The sequence below is a fragment of the Melanaphis sacchari genome, unplaced genomic scaffold (genome assembly GCF_002803265.2).
Source record: "Melanaphis sacchari strain LSU unplaced genomic scaffold, SCAv2.0 Contig107_pilon_pilon, whole genome shotgun sequence".
In the NCBI taxonomy this organism is placed as follows: domain Eukaryota; kingdom Metazoa; phylum Arthropoda; class Insecta; order Hemiptera; family Aphididae; genus Melanaphis; species Melanaphis sacchari.
In genome coordinates, this window is record NW_020270407.1 from 1 (window position 1) to 15,014 (window position 15,014).

General features: G+C 26.9%; 2 protein-coding genes across 4 annotated transcripts; both read right to left on the reverse strand.

The window, feature by feature from the left end:
- Positions 1–8: 8 nt before the first annotated feature.
- On the reverse strand, positions 9–1,876 carry LOC112603402 (zinc finger BED domain-containing protein 5-like; the record flags this gene model as incomplete). The annotated part of the gene is made up of 3 exons (XM_025351940.1): positions 1,704–1,876; positions 938–1,547; positions 9–805 (listed from the first exon to the last, which is right to left on the reverse strand). Coding segments are annotated over exons 1-3 (1,497 nt in total), but the record flags the coding sequence as incomplete, so codon positions are not given.
- Positions 1,877–3,254: 1,378 nt separating this feature from the next.
- Positions 3,255–9,334, reverse strand: LOC112603404 (tumor necrosis factor alpha-induced protein 8-like protein). 3 transcript variants are annotated; one of them, XM_025351942.1, is made up of 4 exons: positions 8,679–9,334; positions 6,412–6,485; positions 6,180–6,334; positions 3,255–4,077 (listed from the first exon to the last, which is right to left on the reverse strand). In XM_025351942.1, exons 3-4 carry the CDS (start codon positions 6,330–6,332, stop codon positions 3,664–3,666), a joined length of 567 nt encoding a protein of 188 aa, XP_025207727.1. In that variant the 5' UTR covers positions 6,333–6,334; positions 6,412–6,485; positions 8,679–9,334; the 3' UTR covers positions 3,255–3,663. The 3 variants fall into 3 exon arrangements, with proteins under 3 accessions (XP_025207727.1, XP_025207729.1, XP_025207728.1); XM_025351944.1 differs by lacking the exon at positions 8,679–9,334 and adding an exon at positions 6,786–6,796; XM_025351943.1 differs by lacking the exon at positions 8,679–9,334 and adding an exon at positions 6,583–6,745.
- Positions 9,335–15,014: the final 5,680 nt, after the last annotated feature.

A 15,014-nucleotide genomic window follows, 5' to 3' on the forward strand; every position in this document is an offset into this window, starting at 1 on the left:
AAATCAATTAATTCATCTTGTTCCTGTTCAGAGAGATTTTCTATTTTTTCAATATCACAGTGAAATGGATTTCTTATCCACGTATTATTTGGGTCAGGTTGATGAAAATATTTTCTTAATATTTTGGCCATGCTCAACAAGTGTTCAGATATTTCACTCTTTACCTCCTGTGATAGACATTCACACGAAGATTCCAAAAAAGATTGTAATGTCGGAAAGTTACTGAAAGAGTTCTTTTCAACACGTATTGCCCAAATTTCAAACTTTTTTATAGTTGCTTCGATCTTATCCTCAACGTGAAAAACGTCAATATAAATTCCTTGTAAACTCAAATTTAGTGTATTCAAGTATTCAAACACATCAGCCAAGTAAGCTATCCGAGACAGCCAAGAAAAATCAGTTAACAAGCCTACAAACCTGGTTTCGAGAAGAAATACTCGAATTTCGTCTCTTAGCTCAAAAAAACGCTGAAGAATTTTTCCACGTGAGAGCCATCGAATTTCAGTGTGCAAAATAAGCTGTACGTGGTCACTTCCCATGTCTTTGCAAAGGACTTCAAAAAGCCTTGATTGTAGAGGTCGTGATTTAATAAAGTTTATAATTTTCACTACTTCCTCTAAAGTTGTTTTCATGTGTTCTGATAGGCGTTTAGCAACCAACGCTTCCCTATGAATACAACAGTGAGTCCACTTTACTTGAGGTGCAACTTCTTTCACACGACCCAACAATCCAGTTTTGTAACCCGACATTGCTGCTGCACCATCAGTGGTTATTCCAACGCATTTTTCCCACCTGATGCCATGATCTGTAAAAAACTTATCAATAGCTTCAAATATATCTTTTGCCGAAGTATGTAGGAGCTCGCATGAAAACAAAAAATCTTCAAATAACTGTTTTTCCCATATAAAACGGACAAAAACCAACATAGATGACTTACTTGCTATGTCAGTACTTTCATCTAGTTGCAATGCAAACTTGTCACTTGTAGATAGCCTTGTAAATAGTGTTTCTTCAATATTTGCAGACATATCAGTAATTCTTCTTTGAATAGTATTATTAGATAGGGGGACAGAACTAATCAACTTTGCTGCAGATTCACCTAACATTGTTTTGCACAGGACAATTGCAGCAGGAAGAATTAGTTCTTCGGCTATGGTATGAGCCTTACCAGATTTTGCAACAAGTTGAGCGACTTCGTATGAAGCTAAAGTGGCATTTTTATTACCACTTAAACTTGTCGAAGATTTCATCACTTTTTGTGATTTTTTAAATTCTCCTAACTTGACTACAAAAAAATCCAACGACTTACTAGTAAATTCGCCATGTTTAGTCTCAAAATGGCGTCGTAGTTTGGAAGGTTTCATACTTTCATTGGACAAGATCTCCAAGCAAATAATACACTGTGGTTTTGGTTCATCTTCAGTCCCAGCAAATGTAAATCCTAATTGTAAATATTCAGTGTTATACTTTCTCACTTTAGTTCCTACGGTACTCTTCGAGTTTACATTACGGCGATTTGAGTCTGAACTACTATGTTGATCAGTACACTAAAATAAATTTATTATTGAAATATTATCAATAAAAATACAGATAAAGCGTAAAATTATAAAATATAATTTGCGCAATACATAATATGCACGCATTTAACGACAGATTAATAAGTAAAAAAGTTCTTTTGATAAATAAATGAATGAGTTATTTACCTGAACTTTATTCATATCATTCACAGTATTATCTTCTTCTATTTCAGATAGAGGCCTTTTAAGTGAACCAGATTTTAACCACTGATACATTATGGTTATTCGTTTAATTTTGAAATACAATGTATAAAAAAGGACACACGGCACTAATCGCTGACCAATAATGACTGAGACTACTAACTAATACTAATGTTGATTATTTACTTTAAATTACATGTCCGAAATATATTTTATTGGTTAATGGAAAGAAAATAATCAGTATGGTTTCATGTTCTGAATTATAGTAATAATAGTGTAATAGTGAAGATAATAATGATATTTATTTCTATGAAATTGCTTATCTATTTTTTTCGCGATAATCAAGTTTAAATAGTCCATAAATACTCGGAATTTCATATTACTAATAATTTCACTAAAATAAAATTAAAATATTACTACAAAACAACATAACCGCGGACCCCCTAAAACCAACACGCGGACCCCTGGGGGTCCGCGGACCACCAATTGGGAACCGCTGGGTTATGATGTTGTATAGCCGTATAGGTGCATAAATGCATAATAGTATGTAGGTATTTATTATTACCATAATTAAGTAGTCTTGTATAAAGTGTCCAAAAGTAGATGTACGATTAAAAATATTTTAATACTTAATAGTAAAGTTTCAAAAAGTTTTATTTTCAAAATTATTTTTTTTATTCATTGTGCTTATTTTAAGTTGTTAAATATAGTGCCAACGAAAAACACCCACGAGTTACAATATTCAACTTAAATTCCATTTAATCTCAAATCCTCGCCAAAAAAACATATCGAGAGAAACAGTTTGAAATGCACCGTCATATTTAATTTGGTTACGTAAAATGATTAATTTTTTCGCTTACAAAAAAATTTACTCCATGTTCATTATTATATGAGCTTCGAGAATGATGGTTGATGGCTGGTAGCTACAGCATATCTCTGAAATTTCCAACCTGCGTGTCTTATCTTCTCGCTCGCTGAAGGATCTAAACTTTATGAAGGTATCGTGGAGGTATATTGAACAACTTTATTGATAATTCGGGAAACAAACTAAAATGTATGATTAATACCTACCTAAAAATTGTTTTTGGATTTTTATATTTGACTGTAAAGCTTTGGTATTTATTGTATTAAACACTATTTATTTATTTTTTCTATGCATGAAAGAATAATAAATTAGTGTTCTTGGAATCTTGTATAACATCATCATAATAAGTATCCTGCAGTGTTGGTCAACACTTCGGAGTTACTTCGGATAAATAACTTTACATTTTATTCGGGGTTGTTCCATTTGTTAGAAGACGTTCAGATGCATATAATTTAATAAATTAATTCGAATACATATTTTTATTACTTATTTGTGAATTTTATTCAAATTCAATAATTAAAAATAGTTTTTAATGAAAACATCGTTATATACAATTATTAACAATGTAGTAGGCGTATACACATATATACATATAAAACACAATAGTACTTAATTCACAAATAGGTATACAATAGAAATAGTATAATATTACAATAATATTAGGTGTTATATTTTTCGTAAAAAGAAACTATTTGAGTAATTTAAAATGGAAAAATAAATAAATAATAAGTATAATAATTTAATTGGTTGGGTAACTTAAAGTATGAGTATAATCCATTTTACAAACCGTCAATCATATTTTCCATGCTATGACCAACATGTAATTTAAAAATATTTTGCTAGTTAAGTTATCTTTTTAGTTACTTGTACAGTTGTACATAACCGTGGTTGCTAACAAAAATATTTATACAATTTATACAATGTTTCTTAAAAAATACCGTTAATGCGTCAGGCTTAAATCAATAGATGATATTATGTTAAGTTTTTTAATAAATTTAAATTGATTTACTAATCAATGAACAATAATTGATAAATATAAACATGAAGTATGAAGTGTTCAGTAGGATATATTAAATTATACTATAAGTCTTTATCTAATAATTCTTTTAAGTCGTTAATTATAATGTGCACGGTTTCGGTTAATCCGGAATCTGGGTTAATAAAAACTGAATCTAAAAATGCAGGATTTGAAAAAAAATCAAAAATTTTGTCTACCCGTAAAAGTGTTTTATCCGTGAGATGTCTTTTGATTAATTCTTTTAATATTTCTCTACACTTAAATAAATAATTAGTTATATAATGTTTGTCATAACTAAATTCTATTTCGTAAAAACTTACAACAATCATAGTTAACTCTCTAAATTTATCTTTAAAACTATTCGCTAATTCCAATTCATTACTATCAAATTGATCATTTCTATATAAAATACTTAATTTTACAATTATTTTGATAATGTTTTTCGTCAACTTTTCGGATTCTTTCTTATTTCCCGTCTGAAAAATAGTAATAGCAAAAAGTAAAATTATAATTTATGTTAAAAACGTTTAAAACATCAGATTGTTATATTTAAGGATCATTATGTGCTATCATTTTGATTATTTATTACATTTTGTTTTTAAATATTTTTACAAACACTCGTCAATCATCACATTATTTTTAAAAGTTTTAGTGTGAAGGAAAATAAATGCAAATGTATAAATAGCGTTTTTATGGTTTAGTAGTCGAAAAATAACATACGAAAACAAAGTCTAAAAATTTGGCAATTAATAAAGTTGATAATTAAAAAATTATATCATAATATGTATTAAGAATTTTACAACAGTTAAAACTTGCAGTTTACAATGAAATCATATCTAATTTCTAATATCTTATGATTCTTGAATCTACATGCTATTATTATAGTAGGAATAATAAGCATATTATTGAGTATTGATGATAAAACCTTAAAAGTAAAATCGGATCAAGTTGAATGAAAATTAAACTTTAAGTTATATTTTTAGTCCAACTGATTGAAATGACATAAATGTATTGTTTCATTTTATATAATATATTTGGCCAATTATTTTTAATTATACTAAGGACAGGTAAATTTAAAATCCTTTTTTTTTTTTACAATTATTATTAAATACATAATCTGTAATTATTATTTTACAATAAGCATATGCGATGGAGAAGATAAATAACATGGCTTGAGAGACAGGAGATAAGAAGCCACCCATTGGAGGCACTTAATGTTAGGAGTTTGTTTTTAAAATGTCAGTAAGAGAGAATGAGATTGATAACAAGGAGGAGTAGGAATTATAGTAATTTTAATTTAGCCGGTCACGACACCAGGTACGTTTGAGACGCTTTCTGGGGTAACCAAGAATAGATTTGGTGGACAGTTCGGAAATCAAAGGATTGTGATGATTGTAAAATTTAGAGTGTAAGCATTTGTAGAAAGTGTTTGCAACGTTTTGGACTGTTGGAATGGGTAGATCTCTATATTATGTAGAGTGTTGTTAGATACATAATATGGGGCTTTGGTTATTTGACGGAGGCATTTTGATTGGAATATTTGAATTTTGTTTAGATAGGACGGTTTAACTGCACCCCATAATTAAATACCATATGCCCAGATCGGTTTGAGTAGGAGTTTATATAAGAGAAGTTTGTTTTTTAAGTTGATGTGTTGTGATGCGAGTAGATAACATAGAAAGCGAGAGCGGTTATTTAAAGTCTTTTCATATGGGTGTATGTTGCCTAAGTTAGTCGGTGGTCAAGGTGTAGGCCTAGGTAATGAACGTTAAATTTAAAATCTATTTTACATTTTATCAAATATGCATATACTGAAGAAAATTATTATGTTTTATTATTACTATTTTTATACTTTTTCGCTACATAATTTAATTCGTGTTTTTTTTTATTAATTTACTGAGGTAAATATTTTGACTATTTTTTATTTAATTTGGAAGTTCTAGCTAATTTTTTTATATTTATTGAACATATATTACATTAACTTTAGATACCATTAAAATTGTGAATTGTTATGCAATAGAAAGTATAAATAGGATTTACTGTAATGCCGTAAAGTAAATAAGATATGTTGGCTGCAGGTACTTAAATAAGAAAAATAAAATAAAAAATATATGTTACATAGGTACCCATTGTATTTTTATTATTTTAATAATATTATAAATTAAAAGTAAACAATTTAAATTAGAATTGGTAATGGTAAAAAAATACTAGGAATATAGATTGAAATATGAGCAACTCTGAAGCAAAAATTGAATATTATATAAACGGATTTCTTGAATACCTCTACATTCTAATAGTAAATAGTTAAGTTATGTATTCTATGTACTGTGGATATAATGATGATAATAATGAAAAAAAAAAATTAGCAAATTAAAATACACCGTTTTAATAATATTAGCAGTAGTTTGTATTATGGTAAACATTTATTATATTTTGTACTTTACACTTTACACGGAATTATTTTCTGTTAGTTGTAAAAATAAATATTTGAACATAACTTAACAGTGAATATAATATATTATATATTACTTAAATATTAGTGTTCGAGATATATTAAATAAACATAATATAAACTTACATAAATTTTGGCAAGTCGATATAAATTATCCAAGATATTAGCATTGCGCTCATGGATAAATAATTTTATAACATTTTTATTGGTTACTTTGCCCAAGAACTTTTTTTGAGCTTGTAAAAAAATTTCCTTTGATTTAAACCCCTCCGTAGTCATTCCTAAATTCAGGGCAAAAAATCAGTAAATTAGTTTAGCGTATAAACTATATTACAATACTAAAATTCCTTTAACTTACCCACTTATATAAAAAAAAAAACGTTTAAACGATGAAATGTTTACTATGTCGTCTTTGCAGCGATGACCTGGAATCTGGAAATCATTATATTATTATATTTTATACGCATTGATAGATTATTAGGTATTATAAATAAATTATTTCTTTTAAATTGTTGGTTTGGTATATTACTTGTAAATGACATATTGTATTATAGTATTATAGGTCATACTATTTAATATAATACATCATATATTATACGTATTACGTAGGCATGTTAAACACATATTACGTGATTGGATCTTTCAAACTAATTGTGACTAAGACGAAGGTAGTTGCATTAAATAATTATATACAATCCCTACCATTTTTGACACCAAAAATGCATATTATACCAATACATATTTTTAAAATTTTAATTATTTTAAATAAATCTAATCAGAAGAGGGGACGGGAAGAATATGTGTAATAACACTAATAACTAATAACTAAAAACATTGATATGATAAGATATCTATCATGTTATTTTAATGTTCGAGCTCAATGTATAACTATTAAATAATATTATTATTTATTATTGCACTGATTTACAAATAGAATTTGTATGATGGTAATATTGACATGTTGGTGTATAAAATTTATATAGTACCTCAACCAACGATGATGGCTATTAGCCTTTACAAAGGTTAACATCAAAATGTCGAACACCATTTACCTACATCTAAATTAACTATAATGACTATTGCCTGCTATAATTAATTTGAACTTGATACTACACAACAATTAATAATAAATAATGTTAATATTTTTATATTTTGTTCATTTTTTGGGAAATCGCGAACGTAAAACTAATTATAGTACCTAATTTTATTTTATTTTAGACAATCATGACATAAAATTCATTTGTTGGAAACCACTTAAATTCCCACCTTATGATAATTAATATTCATTAATTGTTATTATTAATATGTTTTAGAAATTTGTGCATATACATTATACGTGTATCATAATTGTATATTGTTTTTAATTGACATCACCGAGGATTCGTTCAAGGTCTACTTCATTTAGCGTCATTGAAATTAATAATATTCAAATAACTTATAAAATATTAAGTACCTAGTCAATAATATTTGTTTAAAAATGCATACCTATCTACCGCTATAATAATCTGTATGCATCATTTTGAGGATCGTGTTTTTAAATTACAGTTTTTTGCCTCCTATAATTATTCGATGTAAATTATTGCTGTTTTATTATAATTATCGGTATTTTATACTTTTTACGATCAGGAGAATCAGGTCAATGCTTCGCAATAGATGCATATTTTATTTGTTAACATTTGCGTTCCACAGTACAGCAGTGAGTAATAAATAATAGTAGTCTAATAATACACACGTATATATATATATAATATAATGCAACTACTTTAAAAATAGTTACAAGCATTTTTCTTTAAATTATTTCTATTGATGGCTCATTTTATATTAGTAGACACTAAGGTTCCTAGTGTCTTACAATATATTATTTTTTATTTGGTATTTTTTTTTTTTTTGATTATATCCATTTTTATTATATAGGTAGGTACATGTCTACTAGGCTCGTATATATTATAATATAATATAAAATGTAGGTAGTTTGTTTTATAAAATTATCATTATTACTCGACATTCTCATTATTTATATTTATTTAAAAATAATATTTTAATGAATGTAATATCGAATAGTAAATAAACAATAGGTACCAAGTTCAAAATAATTATTAACACCTATACCAAATAATACACGTGAATCTTGTGTTTTATATGCATTATGCAAGTTTAAATTTAAATGATAGTAATGATGTGTATCGTGCAGATCAACGGTGGGTATTTTATTCTACCTATACCAAATATTCAAATATTATAGGTATAACATATTTACATAATAATCTTTATTATATTATTTTTATACTGTATAGATACCTACTTTTTTTAGTGTACAGCAAATGAGTATCATTAAAGTATTTATGTATTAATAATATTTTAAGATATTTTCATACAATAGTTGTTATTTTTATTTGGTACAATTATTGAAAATAATAAGAATTGGTACTCGACCAATCGATCATAAAAAAAAAAATGCTAAATTATTGGTACAATATTAGACGACGCACGTTAAATTATGTTTGAAAGAGTTTTTCATTTATTTTTAATACTCGCGTATTATACTATTATTATTAGTATAAAGCAAGAAATGAATCTATTAATCTATATACATTTTTATTAAATTTTCATAAAATTTGTACTTACCAATACATTTTTGTATAGTTGAATAATCTGTTATTGTAGTTTATGAACATAGTAAAATACTTGGCGTCAACAATGATAGATATCTGCAGCTATAATATACCTATCTTCTATGACATACACGTCGTACGAGGTATATTGTATATTATTTGAAATTTGAAATTTGATTAAATTATGTATTATAAAAATAAAAATAAGTATTTCAAGTTTAGAACCTTTATCGGTAAAATATTATGAAAAAATGTTACTGCGAGTATATTGACTATTTAGATATTCGCTGTATATACGGTTCAAGCGTGTAGTGGCGGTTGACGGTTTGGTGCCGGCACAGGAACTATATAGACTAAAACCGTTTGGTGGACGGAAAGACGGAAACGAAATAGCAGCTGCCTCCTTGATATTCGTACGCGGACGACGATGACGACGACGGTTATTGTAATAGTGAGTGAATGAGTGCTGTGTATAATAGGGAAAAAAAAATCGAACGCATTGCAGCTGCTTACGCCTTTGCACGCATGTGATGGCGATAATGTTATAATGTTATAATGTTATAATGATATGATGTACATATAACTTACCCATATAGGTAGCCAGTGCCCGGTATCTACCTATATTAGTATTAAATTCTACGCATGATCATGAAAAAAAAAAAAAAAAAAATTATTTAAGAATAAATGACTGGTAGCAAAATGTTATGCCAAAATGATTGTCTATGTAATAATGATTGTTTAATAAATTATAACTTACATACAGTTCATAACTCTTTCCCTTTGATTAGCCAATAAGAGCTGATAAACAGATAAAATAACACACGTGTGTAGGCAATGGATATAATAATATTGTTATTACTAATGTTAATTAAATCAATTATTTGGTAGTCGTGAAATATACTGTAATATGATATGATGCTGCAAACCGCACGAGAAAAACAATTTATTATTAAACAATACATATAAGGCTTTACAATGCGTATAATATAATTATACACCTGTCGCCTGTTACCTATGCTTTGTATACGAATAACCTAAACAATTATTTTCAATTGTCATCTTAATACAGAATACTACATAAGGATCTGCTCTAATAATATAATTATTAAACATGTCTCGTGAAAATTCGTTGTACGGCGTGTATTTGTGTTTAATACTAATTGTAGACTGTAGTTAAACATTTGTAAAAACTACATAATATTTTATTATTTATAAAATACCTAAATCTTCAAGATTTAATGTTACGTATAATATTTAAGCAAATAGAATTTTACAATTTTTAAAGATTTTCCGTTTAAAAATTAGTAGTCAGTACCTACATATTATTTGGTAGTTAGGTATTTGTTTAAAATAGTACAAGTTACACTTACAACTGGTAATATAACTCAAATGTTCTATTATCAGTTGTAGGTTTTAACTTCTATGTGGGTTGGTAATAGGTACAACTATAACACTAGGTTTACAAATTATACAATTACAACTTTATTTTTAACGAGAACAAAAATACGCAAAATATAAAATATATTCATGTTTTATTCAAAAAGTCACGTCAATTCTAATTTACTAACTGAATAATAATATACCTATAGTCTCTAAGTAGATTTAATTTTCGACGACACTGAATTTATAATTAAATTACTTGTTATTAGCAATTAGTATTTAGTATGTACAATAGGTAGATACAGTTACAAAATTTGAAACACGTTGGTGATTCAAACTGTGTTAAAAAGTTTTTAATTTCTAATTATTTTTAAAATATATTTAACTCATCATTAGGTGTTTTAACTTAAATTTAATTTATTTCTCGCGTAGAAGTCTGCAGACTATTATACCGTCTACGTTGTTGCGTATCTATTTGTTGTATGAATACCATGGATGTATGATAATTATTACATTTTATTTAAAGAAATAGAAATCTAAACTAGGAATAACATATTATACGTACATAAAATACAAATAATAACAACTAACTAAATAATTCATGACAAGTAATAAATATAACTAAACGCTATTTGGTACGTTTACTTGTACAATATAAGCATTAACCTCATATTTTTTTTCTATTTTTTTTTTTTTTTTGTTTTGAAATCAGCACTCACGATGGACTCAATTTAAGTGTAATATAGTGGAAGTCTACATATTTTCAAACTTTATAGAATAAAGATAGTATATTATTAAGTTATAAAGTATTTAAAAGGCTGAAAGTATAGGTGTACTCATGATTATATAGATATCTTCTCTACATCGTAGCCCTACAATATACAATTCGTTCATTACCACTATGTCTTATAAGTTATAACCCATAATTAAATAATTATATATTTTGAAGTTTTTTTCTAAAAAGAAAACCACTGCTCACATTACTTCTCATACCTATGCCACCTTATCTAAATTCTACGTATTATTGATTTTAAAGCTGAATTGTAGTTACAAAAGCTCAAATTATGTTTTAATAATAGGTAGTAAGTAGTTGTTATATTTATAATCAATGTTTTGTGTGTAGACTGCAGAGAAAATGATTGAAACAATGATAAAAGTTGTTTCCAATTAGAAGTCGTTGTCTTGATATATATTATATACCTATCTACCTTAGTAGTTAGTACGCTATTCGTGAGATTTTTGCAAATGTCGATAAAAAACCCCCTGAACAAATTTATTAGGTAATTTGAATCCTATAGGTTGAATTATTTATTATTGTAATGTATACGTAATAAATAATCTATAATTCAATAATGTACACTAGTGCTTTGCACAGTCCGTTATTTTAGGGATTGTACTGGGCTTTAAATTTGAACAAGAGACCGAATTCCGACCGGACCACACTTAAAAGTTAAACAGAAGACCAAATTCGAACTGAACCCATGGCTACATATTATTAATAAACCAGACCGGACCAATAATTAAATTAATCGAATAGACGAATAGAGTAAACCCGGACCGGACTAATGGTTCGATCTTAAAACATTTTGGACCGTTTATGGACCGGACCGTGAAGTTCAGCCAATATTAGCCAAGACCGAACCATACGATGCTATAATAATAATACTCGAAATAATGTTGAATTTCCTGAGATTACGTGTTATGATTTATGAATTCTATGAATAAAAATGAAATTATATCCTTTGACCTTCATGTCTGACGGGTGGTAGTCGATGATATTTACGGACAACCGATGACATTTAGTAATCAGTACAATCAATTTATAAATAAATATTTACCATTAGTTGTGGGTTTTTATTTAATGGTTTTCTTATTATTTGTGTTACATAACAATATCTTATTTAGATTTTAAGTACCTACCGTGATTGAGACCGGACCGGACCGAACTAATTTTCATATTTTTTTTTTGAAACCGGACCGGACTAATAATAATGCATTTTATCTGAGGACTAGACCGAATTACTCCTAAAAAATATTGAATCGGACCAAACCGACGATTCAATAGTTTTTGTATGTTAGGATAGGACCATGCAGAGCACTAATGTACACCACGAGTTTGATAAGAATTGCGTTGTTTGTCATAATATGTATTGCGTCGTAAAATAATATAATAATATTAAAAGTTGAAATGGCACACTTACCGATTTTGGCAAGCTTACTCCATCTATTTAACCATGAACTATATGTCTATACGGTGTCCAAGTATGGATATATATTCATGGCCGGCGGAAGGCAGGGGCGGCCTGGGCAACAGCCCAGGGCGGAAATTTTTGTCTAAATACCCATGGGCGGCATTTTAGCTAAAACTTTCGATTTTATAATAAATTGTATTAATATTATTAGTATATTTATATTTATGTGTTATGTAAAGACTATTTTATACTTTAATTTTATGTTTATGACGAAAATATTATGACTATGAAAATAAATATTTTTAGATAAACCAATATTATTGCATAATTTGTATCATATGATTATTTAATGTTTTTATTCATTTAGTTTTAATAGGGCGGCATTTATAATTTAGTCCAGGGCGGCAAAATAGCTCGCGCCGGCTCTGTATATTATATTAATGAGGTCTGAGGAATACTTAAAAAATTGTGCATACCTACCTACACTCAATTAAATTGATTTTCTGAAATAATAAGTTTGATTTTTGTTTGCAAGTATTCTGAATTTCGATTTAAAAAATATTTGTAATCTCAGCTAGATGTACTAATTAGAAGTAGATTTTGAATAAGTTTGTGCATTTCTGTAAGATATGATAAAAATTTTTCACAAATATTTATCACGTAAACTATTGTTATAATCGCTTGAGACTTAAATTCGTATAATTGTATCGTATTATTTTAAAGCATTTTTTATTTGTTTTAAATTTAATAGATCTTTAATATGTTGACGTTGTATAGCATTATAGTGGATTTGACGTTAATGGTTTTTTGTTTGTGCATTTCAGTAAAAGATTAAAAATCAATGAAAGTTATTGTTAATTATTAAAATTATATTACCTATATTGTTATAGTAGTAATTGAGTTTTTAAACATATCAGTTGGTATGTCTTTAAGGAATAAAAAATTTTAACATATTTCACACATCAGTTCGATACATTATAGTTTAATGTAGGTACCTACATTTTTTAAATAAGAAATAAACACTTACCGTAGTATTCTAGAAGTGTTATTTTTGGAAATCTTTTGTATATTTTTCAGGAAATTAAAGATATACAAATTTTACTAAAACAGAATTTAAATTATTAATAAATAATCGTAATAGGTATTTGGATATAATAATATTGTAAATAAAGTCTCGTATCAATGTACCATAAACATGATTCGTCGATCAATTACATTTAATGAAAATTAATTTTATCAAATTGTCATGCAACTCGACATCAAAGTCTTGTGATTGTTTGTGTTATGTGCAATAATTGATACAAGAAAAATAAAATTGACATCGGGAATAAATAACAGTCAAAATAATATATCTGTCAATAAAAAATAAGATACAATATTAAAACAGTAATTAAGTGTAATGTATGGGGAAAGAAGATGTCGATCGTAGGTACACAATTATACTGACGTGTTAAGGTATTACAAGTTAAGGGACACCGCTTTTACAATAAAATTATACCTATTATAGTAAAACGAAAACAATTACTATTATTTTGTATAACGTTAAATTAAGATATAAAAGTATGGGTTTTCTTTCGGGGATGACAGCTACTAAAAGACAATTATATAAATATATTTTTTTTCTAACGATAGTTCATTCTGCTTATTGCTTATTTCTATGTAATTATCTTAGGTCTCTTGAAGTTTCAGGTTAAGTGACCAATACCATCCATTCTGTTTATCGGCACTCAGTAGTGATGTGCAAGCAAGTCTAACAATACAGTTTCTGCACACCAGTTTTGAGTCAGATGTGGCGAATTTAATTAGTCTTTCACCTTGTTATTTGACATCCTATGTGAAAAAAACATTCTCTTATTTGGAATTATAAACAGAATAATTATTATTACACTTGGTAGTGCTTTTCATAACATCATCTTTCTAACTAAAGCAGAAATAAATGATAAATAAAAATATTCTTAAGAATTCTAAAATTTTAGAATTACCTTTTAAGTTTAAAATTTTAGTCAATAGTCCTCTATAATTTATCATAAACAATTGATTTGTAGGTCATGCATAAAACTGTTACCATTTGCATTACAAATAATAAAAAATAAAAAGATGAATCATTGATTTCAGTACAAATTATTATTAAATATTAGTGTTTTGTAAAAATATCTAAGGATGATTGTATAATATTGGTTTGTTTATGAGTATGAAGTAAGTATATAATAAGGAATAACAATTTAGGAAAAAATACCAAACAATTTTTTTATAATTTCAATTTTAAATTGTATTTTAAATGAGCCAGTTTCATTACTGCTGATTATAAATATTAAATTTATAACAAAATAGACAAAGTTACAGTTACGGATACATAAAAACATTTTCATTCACAGCTACATAATATAAGTACCAACTAAATAAATATTGATAAAAGAATCAATTAATACTATTTCTACATTTATCACTCATTTTAATTAGTTTATGTTATTATGTAGGACATATGATATACATAATATAATTTTAAAACAATATAAACATTGTGTATACATGAAAAACTTATTTTAAATTCATAAATACATGGTCATATTATATGATATTTTATTGATAAATATATCAAATATATTATATATTATATAGGTGGACAATAATAATTGTTTATAGGTAAGTCACAAGTATAAATATTATATTAAAAAAAAAATGTTAATCAATTATAATAAAAATTGATAGTTATAATTAATATTGCTTAAATTATGTCCCCACTTTATAAAAGGAAATGTCTGAGGCCAGCCAGAACA

Excerpts from the sequence above, each read along its gene's own strand:
- LOC112603404 (XM_025351942.1), bottom strand. The coding sequence starts at position 6,332 with ATGACTACGGAGGGGTTTAAATCAAAGGAAATTTTTTTACAAGCTCAA. Across the intron at positions 4,078-6,179 it reads ATCGACTTGCCAAAATTTAT|ACGGGAAATAAGAAAGAATC; the intron begins GTAAGTTTATAT and ends ACTATTTTTCAG.